The sequence below is a fragment of the Piliocolobus tephrosceles genome, chromosome 5 (assembly GCF_002776525.5).
Source record: "Piliocolobus tephrosceles isolate RC106 chromosome 5, ASM277652v3, whole genome shotgun sequence".
Classification (NCBI taxonomy): Eukaryota; Metazoa; Chordata; class Mammalia; order Primates; family Cercopithecidae; genus Piliocolobus; species Piliocolobus tephrosceles.
The window spans coordinates 131747446-131765330 of record NC_045438.1 but is presented as its reverse complement, the minus strand read 5'-3'; the positions used below and the strand labels follow the sequence as shown (position 1 = coordinate 131765330).

At 51.0% G+C, this 17885-nt stretch overlaps 1 protein-coding gene across 2 annotated transcripts in view; it reads left to right on the top strand.

The window, feature by feature from the left end:
- The first annotated feature begins 244 nt into the window (after nucleotides 1-244).
- FGD2 (FYVE, RhoGEF and PH domain containing 2) overlaps nucleotides 245-17885 on the top strand; it is a 24043-nt gene continuing 6402 nt past the window's right edge. The window contains exons 1-13 of one of the 2 annotated variants that reach the window (XM_023212691.1): nucleotides 245-483; nucleotides 3388-3619; nucleotides 5550-5624; nucleotides 6287-6435; nucleotides 9244-9400; nucleotides 9598-9736; nucleotides 10282-10340; nucleotides 10528-10674; nucleotides 11391-11483; nucleotides 15949-16028; nucleotides 16117-16147; nucleotides 16881-16973; nucleotides 17607-17738. In XM_023212691.1, the coding sequence (XP_023068459.1) occupies nucleotides 416-483; nucleotides 3388-3619; nucleotides 5550-5624; nucleotides 6287-6435; nucleotides 9244-9400; nucleotides 9598-9736; nucleotides 10282-10340; nucleotides 10528-10674; nucleotides 11391-11483; nucleotides 15949-16028; nucleotides 16117-16147; nucleotides 16881-16973; nucleotides 17607-17738 (1455 nt within the window). In that variant the 5' untranslated portion in view covers nucleotides 245-415. The remainder of the gene's footprint in view (nucleotides 484-3387; nucleotides 3620-5549; nucleotides 5625-6286; nucleotides 6436-9243; nucleotides 9401-9597; nucleotides 9737-10281; nucleotides 10341-10527; nucleotides 10675-11390; nucleotides 11484-15948; nucleotides 16029-16116; nucleotides 16148-16880; nucleotides 16974-17606; nucleotides 17739-17885) is intronic. The other variant, XM_023212692.1, reaches the window with a different exon arrangement.

Sequence of the window (17885 nt, the reverse complement as noted above, 5' to 3'; positions counted from 1 at the left end):
CAATTCTCCTGCTTCGGCCTTCCAAAGCACTGGAATTACAGGTGCGAACCACTGCACCAGCCCAGACTGGGCTCCAGAAACTATCTCAGGGCCCTGTTGCCACCTCTTAGGTGGCTTCTGGAACTGGGGTCTACAGGCGTGAAAGGTCAGCCCCCATGAGGGAGAGGTGGGGCCCGAGTAGGCTCCTCCCATTGCGGGAGCTCTGGCCTTTCCCCTGCAGGGCTGTGGCTCTGGAACCACTTCCTCTTTCTTCACTCTGAAGCCAAGAGCAGACCTGCTGAGCCTCAAGAAAGATGAGAACAGATTCACAGGTGATTTAGCCTGTCTGTCCCAGGCCAAGGTGGCTGCATGTGCTAGCTGGAGGCCTCTCTCTCTGCTTCAAGGGTAGCTGAGATCTACCCCGGAAACTGGCAGGATGAAGGAGGCAAGTGAGGAGAAGCTGGAGTCTGTGTCCAACCTGGTCACTGTGTTGGAGAAGAGCAGGTATGGGCGGCTGGGGTGGGAGGGTCACCATGGTGGGCTGGCAGCCACCCTCCAACCTTCCTGGCAGCTCTCTCCCTGGGCCCTGTCCTGGACCCTCCTCCTGCTGGGGCAGCCCCACATTCCTCCGTCACGGATTTCTTGGAGCATGGGAGAGTGTCGGTGGGACACCAGGAGCCAGGCAGGTGTGAGAGTGCCAGTATGTGTTGGGAGAGTCCAGACAGGCGTGGTTACGAGCAAGCACGGGCAGATCAAAGCCCGTGTGTGGGCACAGGACCTCACCCAGTGCCTGCCAGCACCTCACAGAAAAAGTAGCTATTCACTAAGCATTCACTCCCTGTGATTAGGATAACCATATAATTTGTCACTCAGCACACAATTGAAACTGAAAGTAAATGCCAATAAAATGTGGTGGTTGCAGGGGAGGCATTACAGGTAAAGCTGGGACCATATGAGGCAAACCAGAATGTATGGGCAGCCAACTGATAGGGCACTCCCTACTCTAGGCTCATGTCCCTACTTATTTAATTTAATCATTGAGCCTAACAGGGGTAGATTGTATGTCTGTTCCCATCTTGTAGATGAGGAATTGGAGACACAGAGAGGTGAGGATGCCAAGTGCTTTAAGTTAAGTATCCGGGGCAATGCTGGGCTGTCTATCTGGAGGGAAAAGGCTGGGCCAAATGCGTGGAGTCATTAGTAGCCCTGGGAGCTTGTGTGTTTGTGTGTGTGTGCATGTGTGTGTGTGTTGTGTGTTATATGTGGCATCAATCCATTCTGCAGGCATTTCTTAAGCTCAGGACTGTGTTAGGGGCTATCCCAGGTAGGGTTTTCTGGATATAGACTCAGACGGAGGTTTGCCACAGGTGGTTTATCAGGGAGAGCTTTGGGAACAACAGCTGTGGGTATGAGGGAAGCAGGGCTGAGCAGGGGGAGATTCTGAACTGCAGTGCACCTGCCACAGAGGCCTCAGCCTGTCCCAGGGAGCTCTGGAGCTGGGATGCCTCTTGGTTGTTCCAACTGAGGCAGAGGGCTGTGTATTTGTATCTCCATGTGAACTGGACAGGACACTCTGGGTGAGGCAGCTCTCTCTTCCAGAGAGTGATTCCCAGAGAGGGACTCAGCCAATAAATTACCCGTCAGCCCCCAGTACTACCAGCAGCTGGTAGGGATGGTGTGGGGAGGCCTCACTCCTGAAGGAGGGACATGGGCGGCACAGGACAGCATCCTACAGGAACTGTAGAGGATGAAGAGGCGTTTCTGTATTTGGATGCTGAACTCATCCAATAACCATGATGCAAGGTCAATAGATGCAAGAAAATAGATGTCCTAGGAATGACCCGGATGCTGTATTGAGGGCACTCATGGCAGACAACATTTCCTGTAGGCTTCAGGGTGGAGATGGCATAGATGTAGACCTAGAAGTCTTCAACTTCCTGAGGTGGGTGATTCTCCCCTGCCTTTCCCGGGGTCTTTGCCAAGCTCGTCCTGTTCAGCACCAAGGACAGCTCTTGGGAGCCGCCTTCCTGGCCCACCACCCCCTTGGGTGTGGGTGGATGGCACCACCTCACTCAACATGCTTGATGTGGACTAGGCACACTTGGGTGGAGCCCCTGCAGGAGCAGGCAGCCCTTAGACGGGAGCTAGGTCCCAGAGGGTAAGAGCCACTCCTTACTGAGTGAGGGGACCCATGACAACTGCCTTGGCCTGGGCATCCTTATGAGGTCTCCAGCACCTCAGCTGATCTGAAACTGAGGGGTCTAAGAAGAAACAGAAACTGGCCAGGGGCACTAGAACAGAAATGCAGGACCTGAAACCACATGTAGAACAGAAAGCCTGAGAACCAGCAACGCCCATGAGCTGCAGACCCATAGGCTGAGGAACCAGGGACTAGGGTGCCAGGGAGGGGTGGGATAGCCTTGGAGTAGCCACACAGCACTAGGTCCCAATGCTCTCACTGCCACAAACCCAAATGTGTCACTTGGGGCAAGTCACTTTGACTCTGCGGACCTGTTTCTTCTTTACTCAAATGGGGAGGGGCAGGTTAGGGTGGAGGCTCAGGAAGCAGTTGCCTGATTTGAATCCCACCTCTGCCACTTCCGAGCCGCATGTTACTTATCCTGTCGAGACCTCGGTTTCCTTGACTGCAAAATATGGGTAATGAAAACCTTTCTCGTGGAGTTTTGGAGATTTCGCATTTGTTTGGCCTTCCATTTCCTGGCCTGTCTTTCTCATAAGGATGCTTGCCCTGTGCTGTCATCATGAGCCTTTCCACACTGAGGGCAATGCTGGGTATATTCAGCAAGGGTGGGCTCTGTTACCTAAAGAATTTGACTGGCTTGCAGAACCCAGTACACAGGGCAATAAAGGTGCCCTATGAAGGCCCATCCCTGGGAGAAGAGAGAATCTGCTGCTGGGCTGGGTCTTCCTGTTTCTGTACATGTGGAGAGTGTTGATCCCATTGAAAAGCCCCGGCTTTTGCAGGCCTGCTCTCACTTCAGATTGTTCTGTGGCTCCCACCTTCCCTTGATGTATAGGTTACTGATGTGGAAACTGAAAACAGAGGTGAGGTCCAAAGGTGAGGATGATCCAGGGGGTACCGCTTAAAAACCCCTATATACAGAAAGGATTCCTGGACACTGTGGTTTCATTTTAAACAAGGAAGTATGTAGTTCCCCAGAAAATAAAATACAGTCCACCCTGACTCATTTTGATCACTGAGTTACCCCCAAGAATGTGTTGGGAGAGAAGTGAAAGTCTTACTTAGCATGTTCCCAAAGAAAGCCAGGCACCCAGGGTCCCCTGCACTGGAGATTTGCACCAGGCAACCACATCCACACCAGGGACTTGCTGCTGTTTTCCCTGATCTCCAGGGAGGAAACCCTCAGGTCTGTCTCTTCTTCTCAGGACTCCAGAAGCAGCACCCAGAGGCCACAGGCTAGAGGACGTGCATCACCACCCTGAGTGCAGGCCTCCCAAGTCCTTAGGTCCATGGGAGAAGCTGAATGCTGGGGAGGCCATGGGGTCTGAGCCCAGGACAGTCAGCAGGAGGTACCTGAACTCCCTGAAGAACAAGCTGTCCAGCGGAGCCTGGAGGAAATCTTGCCAGCCTGTGACCCTCTCAGGATCGGGGATGCAGGTGCCTGAGGGCTGGGGTAGAGGTGTGGGGTGCTGTGGTGGGGAGCTCTCCCTGACCTCTCCTCCACATTCTTCCCTAGCCAGAGCCAGTTGTTCCCCAGGTGGGGATCTTGTGTGACCAGAGGTCAGCTGGGAGCTAGATTTCCCCATGCTTAATGGTCTTTGATTCACTGACTGCCTGCTACGCACCGTGCTGGATCACTTCGCGAGTCCCTCGTGTAGGAGGTTTTTGGACAAGGAAGTTGAAACACAGACAGTTTTAAGGAACTTATTCAAGGCCACACAGCTTGGAACAGTCTCCAGCTTGTGAACCTGATACTCTTCTCAGGTGGGACCTCAGTTTACCCACTGGACGAGACAACAATCTCAACCTAGAAATAGAGGTCTGAGTGTGAATTGTCCTGCCCTTAGACTAAAGCCCGGTCTGATTTCTTCTGTGGCTTGCAGTTTTCTCATCTGTAGAGTTCAAGGGTTGATATGCAAATACAGTGCACCTAAATTCCCTGGAGTCACATCCCAGCACTTCTGCTTACTAACTGTGTGTCCTTGGGCAAGTCACTTGAGTCTCTTTGTGCCAGTTTCTTCATTTGTAAAATGGGGATGGTGGTTATAGTGATGTGTCCTGGTTTTCAATCGCTGCTGAACAAACCTCTCAAAAATGTAGCAGCTGGCTGGGCACAGTAGCTCATGCCTGTAGTGCCAGCACTTTGGAAGGCCGAGGTGGGTGGATCACCTGAGGTCAGTAGTTCAAGACCAGCCTGGCCAACACAGGGAAACCCTGTCTCAACTAAAAATACAAAAATTCGTCAGGCGTGGTGGCGGGCGCCTGTAATCCCAGCTACTCAGGAGGCTGAGACAGGAGAATCACTTGAATCCAGGAGGTGGAGATTGCAGTGAGCTGAGATCATGCCACTGCACTCCAGCCTGGGTGACAGAGCAAGACTCTGTCTCAAAAACAAAAAACAAAACAAAACAAAAAACAGAAAAAACGTAGGGGCTGAGTGTAACTATTTATTATTTCTCACATTTTGTGAGTTGCCTGGGATGCTGCCAGGAGGTTTTTCTGCTGGCCTCACTTGGGGGTCTGTATGATTCTACTTGGGCTGCCGTAATAAAATACCCTAGACTTCAACACCAGACATTTATTTTCTCACAGTTCTAGAGGCTGGAAGGCCAAGTTCAAGGCGCCAGCAGGTTTGATTTCTGGGGAGGTCTCTGTTCTTGGCTTGAAGACAGCCATTTTTTCAGTGTGTCCTTACATGGCCATTTCTTTGTCATCCCTGGTGTGCCTTCCTCTTCTGACATTAATCCTACCAGTTTAGTTCCCTACTCTTATCATCCCATTTAACCTCAATTACCTCATTCAAGGCCTCATCTCCAAATACACTTACATTGGGGGTTAGGGCTTCAACACAGGAATTTGGTTGGGGGACACAGTTTAGTTCCTAACAGGGTCTCTCAAGTAGCTGCAGTCAGAGGGTGGCTGAGGCTGGAATGCCCAAGACAGCTCGGCTTGCAAGTCTGGCATCTGGGCAGGGACAGCTGGAAGACTGGGCTCAGCTGGGATGCTGGCAGGGCTGGGCTCTTTCTCCGTGTGTTCTCCAGGCCTCTCCTCTCCACCTGGCCTGTCCATGAGGTCTCCCTATCAGAGGTGCCAGACCCCTTGATGTAGTGTTCACAGCTCCTAAGACAGCACAGGTGGAAGCTTCCAGGCCTCTTAAGGCTAAGGCTGAGGACTGGCACAGCCTTACTCAGCTGCATTCTCTGTGAAAGCCATCCCAGGGCCGGCCCAGATGCACTGTGGGAGCGCATGAATCCCGGGAGGTGTGCTTCACTGCAGCAACTTTGGAAACTGAACTGAGGTCCCCATCAGAGGAGACCAAAGCTGTCTTTCCCCTTTTTCTTCTTTCCTCCCCTCCAATCATCTGCAGGAGCCAGAGAAGATCGTCCAGGAGCTGCTGGAGACAGAGCAGGCCTATGTGGCACGCCTCCACCTGCTAGACCAGGCCAGTGGCCAGTACAGCCCCCTCCAGAGCCCCAGCCCTGGGTCTCCTCACCCGACCCCTTCTCAGCCTTCCCACTCCGCTCACCAGAGCTGAGTCAGAACCCCTAGCTAAGGCTTCCAGGAAGTCTTAGCCCTTTAACCTCAACGACTGGGGTTGGGGTAGAACCAGGAGGTCTTGTTAACAGCATTCCCTATTCTGCCCGTGGTGCCCAGGCTGGCCCCTGTATGGCAGAGAACACACCAGCTGGCCCTTGCAGGCCTGCACAGTATCCTCAGCTGTCATCTCAATGCCCACAACCTCACAATGACCTTACCTTTCATAGTTTTTAAGGACCCCTAAGGCTAGAGGGTTATTCATCGTCGCAGGGAGCTCTATTCTGATGAATTCCAAGACCTCCATAGACCCAAGTTGGGCCTGTTTATGGCATTCATCAGCTTCCAGTCTTTGGCCAAGTCCCTGCATCTCTAGGCTTTCCCTTGCCCATCTGTAAAATGGCCAGAACACAACCTCCCCTGCCTTCTCTTCCTGGGGTTGCTGTGAGGATGCCAGGAGATCAGGAAGGTGGAAGCATGCAGTAGGCTGGATGGGACCCTAGTTCCCCCAGGCTGGTGTGTGGGTGGCTCCCTGTCACTGCAGTGAGTGACCAGTGGTGGCGGCTACAGGTGTTTTTCCAGGAGCTGCTGAGGGCGGCCCACAGGAGCAAGGCCTTCCCCGAGGACGTGGTCAGGGTCATCTTCTCCAACATCTCCTCCATCTATCAGTTCCATTCTCAGTTCTTCCTCCCAGAGCTGCAGCGGCGCCTGGATGACTGGTGAGGTCCTCTGGGAGCCCCTGAGGTCTCAGATCACAGCCCTGGCCAGGTGGAGGTGGGGAGAGCCCCTAGGGCACTGGGTTCAGCCTCCTAGGGCCAGGCCCTTGTTGTGTGGCCGTGACAGTCTCCTCCCCGGGGCTTGGTCTGTCTGCACAGTGAGGGGCTTGGGTGAATGCGCCCTGAGAAGCTGTATGTGTGCAGACTGCTTCCTGGGGAAAGGGGTGGATCAGGACCTGGCCAAGTCAAGTGACCAAGTGACTTTGGGAACAGTGAAAATAGCCAGTGCTAACTGAGGGCTTCCTACAGGCCTGGCCTTGGGCTTTCCACCTATTAACTCACTCAATCTTCATATCAGCCTGCTGTGTGATGATGGCATCATGGTTGTGCAAGAAACCCTCTCGTTTTCAGAGATGGCTACTAAAGATTGCTTAAAACATTTATAATAAACTCTCTTTTTTTTTTAAGAAAAGAATAGCCGGGTTTAGTGGCTCACGCCTGTAATCCCAACACTTTGGGAGGCCAAGGAGGGTGGATCACTTGGGCTCAAGAGTTTGAGACCAGTCTGGGCAACATGGTAAAACCCCATCTCTACCAAAAATACAAAACTTAACCAGGCGTGGTAGCAGACACCTGTAGTCCCAGCTGCTCAGGAGGCTGAGGTTGGAGGATTGCTAGAGCCCGGAGTGTCGAGGCTGCAGTGAGCCATGATCGTCCCACTGCACTCCAGTCTGGGTGACAAAGAGAGACCCTGACTTAAAAAAAAAAGAAAAGAAAAGAAAAGAAAAGGCCAGGCGTGGTGGCTCACGCTTATAATCCCAGCACTTTGGGTGGCCGAGGTGGGTGGATCACTTGAGGTCAGGAGTTCGAGACCAGTCTGGTCAACATTGTGAAACCTTGTCTCTACCAAAAATACAAAAAATTAGCCGGGCACTTTGGCATGTGCCTGTAATCCTAGCTGCTGGGGAGGCTGAGGCAGGAGAATCACTTGAACCCGGGAGACGGAGGTTGCAGTGAGCCAAAATCGCGTCACTGCACTCCAGCCTGTGAGACAGAATGAGACCCTGTCTTAAAAAAAAAAAAAAAAAAGAAAGAGAAATGAAAAGAGAAAAGAAAAACCCTATAAGATCTCCTGCCATGATTCCAATTTTTTTCAATGAGAAAATTAGGGTACAAAGAGGTTAAGTGACTTGCCCGGGAACATAGCTAGCATGATTTGTGCATCTCGGGAATTAGGCTCAGGAAGCCTCACTCCCAGGCCATGGCTCCTTGCTGCTCTGCTCTAGCAAGTCCTGCCATGGGATGATCCTGGAAAAGTTCTGTGTGTGTGTGTATATATATAATATATATATAATACATGTATTATATGTATATATACACACATATATGTATATATGTATATATTATACATAATACGTGTATAATATATAAAATCTATATTATATATAATATACATTATATACATTACATATATAAATATATAAATATGTATATCTATATATAAGTATATAAATATATACATTATTTAATATATTACATACAATATATTTAATATAAAAATATATTATATAATATGTTATATACTATATATATTTATATATTTAAAGGTATAAATATATTTAATATGTAATATATATTTAATATATACATCCATAATATGTATAAATATATAGTATATTATATATTTATAGTATATATAACATATAGTATATTCTATGTTATATATAAGATATATTTATATATTTATATGTATAAATATATAATATAATATATTTAATATATTATATATTATATATCTTTTTATATATATTTATATATGCATATTTATATATACTTATATAAACATACAAATATACATATTTATATATTTATATTTACACATGTATATGTAAATATATACATATTTATATATTTATATACAAATATATACATATTTATATATTTTTTATATTTAATGTATTTATATATTATGTATTTTATATGTATATATTTTATATATAATAATTTTTATATATTTATTATTTTTAATGTATTATATATTTATGTATTTTGATATCTTGATATATATTTATATATTTATATTGTATATATTTCAGTATATTTTTATATTTTTATATTTATTTTTATAAAATAAATGTTTTATAAAAACATTTTATGTTTATGACATTTATGTATTTTATATATTTTATATATATATTATTTTAAATATATATTTTATATATATATATATTTTTTAGCATCGGGGGCAAGGAATGAGATTTCACCACGCTGCCCAGGCTGGTCTTGAACTCCTGGGCTCAAGCTATCTGCCGGCCTCAGGCCTCCCAGAGTGCTGGGAGTACAGGTGTAAGCCACTGTGGCCGGCCAATCCTGGAGAAGTTCTTGCGCCTCTGAGCCTCCACTTCCTCACCTCTAAGATGGGCTAGTGGCTGTCCCCACCTGCAGGGTTGAGAATTACATGGAATGAGACATGCAGCATGTTCTGGGTAGTGCTTGGCAGGTGACCCTTGTTATTGTTCCATAATGAAGCATTGAGCAATTACTGAACACTTGCTGTGGGCCCAACACTGTGCTGGGCCTTGTGGATGAGGCCAACCTGGGACCAGAACAGCCTTTGGCCTCAGGAGGCTTATAGTCTAAGGAGTAGAGGGGCACATGCTTGTGAGGATGACACCCCTGTGCCCCGCCCACACCCAGAATTGCCATGAAAAGCTTGCTTTGGGGGATTCAGGGAACCTGGCCTTGCCTGGCCCTACCTAGAGTCGAGAGGAGGTCTCTAGGCTGAGGGCAATCCCTGTGCCCCTCCTGCAGGACAGCCAACCCCCGCATCGGCGACGTGATACAGAAGCTGGCCCCCTTCCTGAAGATGTACAGTGAGTATGTCAAGAACTTTGAGCGAGCGGCTGAGCTGTTGGCCACCTGGACCGAGAAGTCTCCACTCTTCCAGGAGGTTCTCACTCGCATCCAGGTGAGGCTGCAGGAGGGCTGGAGTCAGCATTGCCACTCCCAGCGTGCAGTGGCTCAGGTTGCCTTGAGTGATTTAGGGCATCTCCCAGGCTCAGCTGCTTCCACAGGCCCCTGCCCACTTGTCTGGCCCTCAGGGGCAGCCTGACCCACCTCCCTTCTCTCACCCTCTCCCTGTTGTTCCCCGCATCGCTCCCCAAGAGCAGCGAGGCTTCGGGCAGCCTGACCCTGCAGCACCACATGCTGGAGCCAGTGCAGAGAATTCCACGCTACGAGCTGCTGCTCAAGGAGTACGTCCAGAAGCTGCCAGCCCAGGCCCCAGACCAGGCAGATGCTCAGAGTGAGGACACCCCCAGGGGTCCCAGAGGGCTGGGGAGGCCTAAGTCATTCCCATATACTTATTGAGCTCCTGCTAAAATAGTTATGACAACCATCAGTCATCAACATCAAGTGCTGGCACTTCATACACATTATCCATAGCATTAGCCCTTTTTCACAGATGAGGATACTAAGACCCAGAGAGGTTTAGTGACTTGCTTAAGGTCACACAGCCAGAAAGTAGCAGAACTGGAATTTGAACCCATGCCTATATGATGCCAAAGCCCATATTCCTTCCATTATACCCTCTAGGTCTGGCTTGTTTTGGGGAGCAGTGAGAGTCACCAAAGCCAAACACCTAATGACTAACGTTCAGTGGCTTCCAGTCTCTCAGCCCTGGGAGGCTGCCACCATTCAGACACCCCATGGCTGGGCTGCACAGGCAGGGCTGCCCCTGGGGGCTGTCATGGCAGGTCCTGAGGGCCCTTTGTGGAACTTAAAGGACCTCCTGCCCCAGCCACCAGCCCCAGATTTTCAGGGAATAAACTCTGGCCCTGCCCCTTTCAGAAGCCCTGGACATGATCTTCTCAGCTGCCCAGCACTCCAATGCAGCCATCACTGAGATGGTGAGCAGCCCGCCCTCCCCTGGAGCCCTGTCCCCCTCCCTGCAAGTCTCAGCCTGGTCCCACCCATGACACCTATCCCACTGCTGCCCTTGCTCTCACACCCCAATCCCCGTCCCCACAAGGCAAGCCTTCCAGAAGCAGGTGAGCCCTGCCCAGACTTGACTGAGGATGCACCCCAACCCCCCAGGAGCGGCTGCAGGACCTGTGGGAGGTGTACCAGCGCCTGGGCCTCGAGGACGACATCGTAGACCCTTCTAACACCCTGCTCCGTGAGGGCCCGGTCTTCAAGATCTCCTTCCGCCGCAACGACCCCATGGAGCGCTACCTTTTCTTGGTAGGAGGGTGCTGGGAGCTCTTCTCCACACCAGGGGGAGAAGTGGAGCCACTCTGGCCTGAGTCATGCTACCTGGCCTCTACCTGGCACTGCAGGGGGACAGGGAAGAGACTGCTTCTCTGTCCTTTTTTGCTTTGGCACCCAGATGACTTTGGACAGGTCACCTGCTGCCTCCAAGCCTCAGAGATTTCCAACCTACAGGTTTCCCAGATATGTCCTAGGAAGCAACAGAGTCAGAGTTTGAACCTGGTCTGGCTCCAAAGCCTGTGGTATTAATCTGTGCTCTAGAGAGTACACAGCAGGAGGGAGTAAGGTTAGCTACTAGGAAGAACTGCCCTGGGTTTGCATGGAAGAAGCTGGGGGATCTCCTGAGATCTGGAAAGGCGGTCCTGCCTGGAGGTCTGGGGGATGGAGCTAAAACCTCTTGTAAACCCCTACCATCCTGAGCCCCTGTTGAGAAAGGCCTTGTAGCTTTCTGAAGGTCTGCTATGGTCCCTTGTAGGGTGACCCTTCAGTAACCATCCTAGGGGAATCGGGAGCTTGACAGCCCCTTCCTCATCACCCGCATCATCACCTGTGACGTCCTGCGAGCTGGCCAGAGTGTGGTCAAAGGGGAGGGGGGGGTCCAGTGGTGCTCAGCCCACCCTCGGAGAAGCCCCCACCTAGCCGTCCTCCCTGCCCCTGCCACGGGCCACTCACACCTGTGTCTCCTGCAGTTCAACAACATGCTGCTCTACTGCGTGCCCAGGGTGATCCAGGTGGGTGCCCAGTTCCAGGTGAGGACCCGCATCAATGTGGCCGGGATGAAGGTAAGAGGCCCCCTGAACACCACTGGGCTCCACCTCAAGGGTGGGACTGAGTATAGGGAGTAACAGGAGGGGCCAACCAGGTTCTCAATCAGAGAACCAAACCCCTGCAGGGACTGGGCAAATGTGGAGATGGAAGAGTGTGGGGCTAGAGCTCTCCCATCTGGGCTCCTAGCCCTCCTGCTCCATCCTTCCCAGCTTCCCACAGGCCTGGCCCTCCCTTTGGGGCAGTGCATGAGCCAGCTGGGCCTTTCTCTGCTTTCCCTACTGTTTATACCACTGCTTCGAAAACTTTCATGTGTGTGAGAATGCTCTGGGCATCTTGTGAAAATGCAGGTTCTGAGTCAGGAGGTCTAGGTGGTGGGGGGCCTGAGATCCTGCATTTCTAACCAGCTCCCAGTTAAGATGGATTGACAACTGACTCCACCTGCAGGATTGTGGGAATTAAATGAAATGAGACGTGTCCTGGGCAGTGTACGCTGATACTGTAGGAGCGCAGACCACGTTTTGAGTAGGAAAGGTCTCCAGTGCCAGCTCAGCGGCTGGCTTATGTGTGTCCCCATCTACTTCATCCAGAGATTATGGCAAATGAGCAGGGCCAGTAGTCCGTCATGGAGCCCATTGACTGGGTGTCCCCATGGGGGAACCACCAGATCCTCCTAACAGACCCATGATGCAGGGGCTGTTAAAATCTTCTGGATTTTTTTTTTTTAGACGGAGTCTCACTCTGTTGCCCAGGCTGGAGTGCAATGGCACGATCTTGGCTCACTGCAACCTCCGCCTCCTGGGTTCAAGCAATTCTCCTGCCTCAGCCTCCCAAGTAGCTGGGACTACAGGTGCGAGCCACCATGCCGGCCAATTTTTGTATTTTTGGGAGGAGAGATGGGGTTTCACCACGTTGCTCAGGCTGGTCTCAAACTCCTGACCTCAAGTGATCCACCTGCCTTAGCCTCCAAAAGTGCTGGGATTACAGGTGTGAGTCACCACACCCAGCCTGTTTTTTATCTTTTAAAAATATTTTAATTTTACTACTTAAAAAATACAGATTATACACATTCTAAAGTCAAATAATATAAAAAATATATACAATGAAAGTCTCCTCCCCACTCTATCTCCTAGTTCCCCTTCCTGAAGGCAACCCTTGCTTCTCGTGAGGTCTTCCAGAGGTGGTCTTTGCCTAGCAAACAAATAATATATAATAGGATTGTTTCCTTATTTATACCAGAAGCAGTGGTATACTTTACACATTTTTCTGCACTTTGCTTGTTTTAACTAACTGCAAATGCTGGAGACTGAGGTGTCCCTGTACTTGAGAGCTTCCTCATCCTTCTGCCCAGCTGCATTGCGTCCCACTGTGCGGATGCACCGGAATTTCTTCAGTCTTCTGCTGAGAGACACTTAGATTGTTTTCAGTTGTCAGCAGCTGCAAATGAGGCTGCAGTGAATAGCCTGGTACAGCCTGCCTGTGTGTGAGTGTATCTGTAGTTAATCCCATTTTTAAACATGAGAAAACCAAGGCCCTAGAAAACCTTTCTAACTTAAGTGACTTGCTTGAAGGTCATGTCGCAAATGCTAGTTTGAGTGACCAAGCCAGGATTAAGATGCAGGTGTAACAAAGGCTGGCGCTTCTGCATCTGATCACCACGCTCTGCTGTCGCCTATTAAGGCTTCAATCCAGAGGGTTAACGCCTCTGATGGAATTTCTGGCATCATGGAGGACATGGTCAGAGAAGCTTCCTAACCACCCCTCTCTGCTGGCTCCTGAGTCCTGGTGTGTCCTGAGGGCTGGGGCTGGAAGAAGCAGAGGTCTGGTCTGGCCCATTTTGGCACTCTCTCATCCACCATCACCCCTACCTGCTTCAGCCCAAGAAGGGAGCTGCAGGCAGGAGTTGAACCAGAATGCTCTACCCTCTAGAGCCCCTGGGGCCTCCAGAGACCCCAGCAAAAGAGCCCCTTCCCTGCTCCTGACTGGGGTTGCTTGGCATTTAGAGCAATCCAGGGCCTGGGGGTGGCGTGCAGCCTGGGAATGATGAAGGCTGATGAGGGAACATGGGTTCACAGCTCACCCCTACACCTGCGCTGACTGAAGTCTTTTACCAGTGCAGCCGTGGCCCTGGCATCTAGCTTTCCACCCTAAAGGGACCAGAATGTCCCATAGACCAGGGCGTGTGCAGGCTTGTACATCTGGAGTCCTTGGTGAATGAGGCTGAGAAAGGCAGGTTTATGGAGAGCTACAGACAGAGAAATGGAGACAGGTGGCCCTGCCAAAGGACTGTCAGAGGCCCAGGCACAGAAAATAGAGATCGACAGATAGGAAGGCTAAGAAATATAGAAACCAAAACAGAGTCATAGAGAGAAAACAGAGAGAGCTGAGCCTGAGAGCATCAGATGCTTTGGGTGTGTGTTGAGAGCTCACTGGCCCTGTGTGTGCTGGGTTTCTGGAGTCTACTAGTCTTGGCTAGCATGTCTGATACTCCAGCAGCCGCAGAGCACCCTCTCCTGGATGGCATGGGCTTGGCAAGTGCAGGGCTGTCCACTCACCCTACTTCTGTGCAGGAACTATTTTCTGAGTCTGAGGTTTGGAGGCAAATCTCACCTTTGACCATCATGATGGTTCCTATTGGCCTATGACTCCCTGGCCTCCTCCTTCCTAGGTATCAGGGAGGCCTGGTTCTCAGCAGCTGATTCTCCCCCAGGTCTGACTTGGTCTTAGTATTTTTGCCATCCCACACAGGACCAGCCTGGGAAGAAGGAAGGGGTGTGGGCACACATATCCAGGGGCTCCACGTACAGTTGTGCAGGTTGTACACTGCACAAGGATACCTCATGTAAGAGGTTGTCTTCTGCAGCCAACTGCAGATTAGCAGATTTTGATACAATATCATAGATGGTGTATTTATAGTGAGAATTGTCCGGCAGATGGCAGTCAAATGTCTTGTTCCAACAATATCTAGGTATTATGCCAGTTTGCCAACAGATGTCAGTAAAGTGTTTTGAGGAAGGCTGTCCTTTTCTAATTATTACAAAGGTACAGTATGGACTAGCAGGGGATTGAATTTACCCAGCCCTGGGGAGAGTGGTTGAGGCTCGGCTCAGCAGAGCTTGGGAAACTCCTCTTGAAACCTGCTGGGGAGGCCGGGCGCGGTGGCTCAAGCCTGTAATCCCAGCACTTTGGGAGGCTGAGACGGGAGGATCACGAGGTCAGGAGATTGAGACCATCCTGGCTAACACAGTGAAACCCCGTCTCTACTAAAAAATACAAAACACTAGCCGGGCGTGGTGGCAGGCGCCTGTAGTCCCAGCTACTCGGGAGGCTGAGGCAGAAGAATGATGTAAACCTGGGAGACAGAGCTTGTAGTGAGCTGAGATCTGGCCACTGCACTCCAGCCTGGGCCACAGAGCGAGACTCTGTCTCAAAAAAAAAAAAAAAAAAAAAAAAGAAACCTGCTGGGGAGCTGGAAGCCTCTGTATGAACATCCCTGGGGCAGCCTAGACCCTCAGGTCAGGAGCTCCCAGTTCCCTTTTTTCTGTCAAAAGCATGATATTTCTTCCTATTTCTGGACTGCAAACCTGGGATTTCTCCCTTCTTTTCCCTTTCCCCTCTCCCTGACCCAATTAGAAACCTCTTTTGTCTCTCCAGTACACCTGGGCAGGCCGGGACCATCTATGATGCTGCTTCCTAACTGGCCTTTGAGCCACAGGTTTGTCCCGTTCTGCCCAGATCCAGCCCCTCATCCCTTGCACACAAAGAGGTATTTGGCTCGTTCCACATGACCACCTCCCCAGTGCCAAGGGCATCGAATCCAAATCACATCAGCCCCTTCTAAGGCAAAGACTGGGGAGTGAGGCTGCAGACTAGAACTAAGCTGGGGAAGGATGTGCTTGTACTCAGTGCTGTCTGGGTTATGGTGAGCTGCCCTGGAAGTGTGCAAAGACCTGGCCACCGCATGGGAGGCAGCAGAGGAGTTCAAGTGTTCGAGGAATTTAATGGCAACGAAGTTCCCACACACAGAGGCTCTTGCACTCTCGGCCTGTGTCTTCGGTTCTCTTTGCAAATCTCTCTCCACGCTGTCTGGAGGAAGTGTGCTGACAGGACTCTGGGGGTAGGATGGAAATAGATGTTCTTCCATCTTACCCTTGGGGGCTGAAAACCTGGGGTGGAATCCTTCTTTTGCCCCTTTTTTTGTTGAATCTATTGTCAGAAATTGTCATCTCCACCTCACACTGGGTCAACTTAGCTGCTGCTAAAATTCCAGGAGCCATAGGTCCATTTGCTTGGAGGGAGGCCCAGTTGTAGGAGCATTTGCTTGGCTCAACAGGATTAGGGAGGTGGCGAACAAGCTCTGCATCCCTGTCTCTTGAATTTGAATGTCCCCTGGGCACAATCCACCTCCCTCCTCTCTACAGGGCTGCGCCTGGGACCCGGGGTATGGCGAGTCTGAGCCGGTTGCCTCCTTCCTCTCGGCAGGTGCGGGAGCTGATGGACGCTGAGTTCCCCCACTCCTTCCTGGTGTCTGGGAAGCAGCGCAGCCTGGAGCTGCAGGCCCGGTAAAGGAGCTGGGGTGGCAGCCCAGGGCCAGGCAGGAAAACTGGGAGGGGCTGATCTCCTCAACACCTGTGTTCACTTTCCGAGCAGGTCCCAGGAGGAAATGATTTCCTGGATGCAGGTATGGGAACGCTCCAGGGCTTCCGGGAGTCTTTTTTCTTTCTCTTTTTTTTTTTCTTTCGCAGTAATGGGTTATCTTGATGAAGCTCCTGGGATTCTCCCTAGCCTATTCGGGCTGAGGGGCAGGGAGTGGTGTGTGTGTGCATGTGTGTGTGTGCATGTGTGTATGCATGTTTGTGCATCTGTGTGTGCATGTCTGTGTGTGTTTGTGTGTGTGTGCATGCATGTGTGTGCGTGTGTGTTTGTGTATATGTGTGTTTGTGTACATGCATGTGTGTGCATCTGTTTGTGTGTGTGTGTCTGTGTTTGTGTGTATGCGTGTGTGTACGTGCATGTGTGTGTGTGTCTTTGTGTGTGTGTATGTTTGTGTGTGCATGCGTGTGTGTGTGTGCATGCTCCCACACCTGCATGTGCCCAGCTGCTCCCTGCTCTTCCTAAGGAGCTGCTCTGTGGTAGTTTGGAGACGGATCTGGGTTCCTATCTTGCTGCTTCTCATTGCCCAGCTGGGCAGTCCAGGGCCAGTCACTTACCCTCTCTGAGCCTCAGTTTGTACATCTGTAACCTGGGGTTGGTAGTTTCTCCTCTGATAAGGTAGCCTGTGTGTGTGTAGAATCTAGCTCCTGGCACCTAGTGGGCTTTGAGCCCTGTCTGTTGCATGTGTGGATGGATGGACAGAGGAGCAACCCCTCCCTCCCACACCTCAAGCCCCAACCCTCCCCCTCCCTGCACCCCAGGCCTTCCAAGCAGCCATTGACCAAATTGAGAAGCGGAATGAAACCTTCAAGGCTGCGGCCCAGGGGCCTGAGGGAGACACCCAGGAGCAGGAGGTAAATGAAAGCTTTTTCATCCGTTGCTGGAGCCATCAACCCAAACAGAGCTTGTTCCCTCTCTGTTCTACTTGTACCAGCTTGGAGGGACAGGGAATGTCACCTGCCAGGAGAGACTGAAGGGACCAGGGGAAGCCCTCACAGCGCATCCCCCGACCCAGTGCCTGAGCATTCCCCGTTAGCAACGCTTCCTTCGGGAGCCTCTCTGTACAGCTGTCATGGGGAAGGGTTTATGTCTCTGCAGCTCCAGCTGCAGGGGGCAGCAGGGTTTTGGGTTTGAAAGTATCTGACAAATGTAAAGTCTCAGGGAAGATGGAAGGTGAGTGGGGTAGGGGCTGGGGAGGATAGCTGTGGTTTGAGTTCAGATTTGAGCTCAACTCTGGCTTGCTGGGTGACTGCTGAGTCATTTGACCTCTCTGGGTCTCAGTTTCCTCACTTATACAATGGGAATAATGGTAACTAACCTATCATAAGGCCTCGATCAGGTCAGTCAGCTTCCTGTGAAAGCCCCACGGAAGCCCAGCACACAGAATCCCTGCCACAGCAGGTGGACACGGGGCCTCGGGCCCTCGGAGGAGGGGCAGAAGAGGGTCACCAAGGGCCCATTCCTGCCCAACTCCCCTTAACCCACAGCTGCAGTCTGAGGAGCTGGGCCTCCGAGCACCACAGTGGGTCCGGGACAAGATGGTGACCATGTGCATGCGCTGCCAGGAGCCCTTCAACGCTCTGACACGCCGTCGCCACCACTGCCGGGCCTGCGGCTATGTGAGTACTCCTGCCAGCACTCCTGCCTCCACCTGTCCCACCTCGGCCTCCACCTGCCCCACCTCGGCCTCCACCTGCCCCACCTTGGCCTCCACCTGTCCCACCTAGGCTTCCACCTGTCCTACCCAGGCCTCCACCTGTCCCACC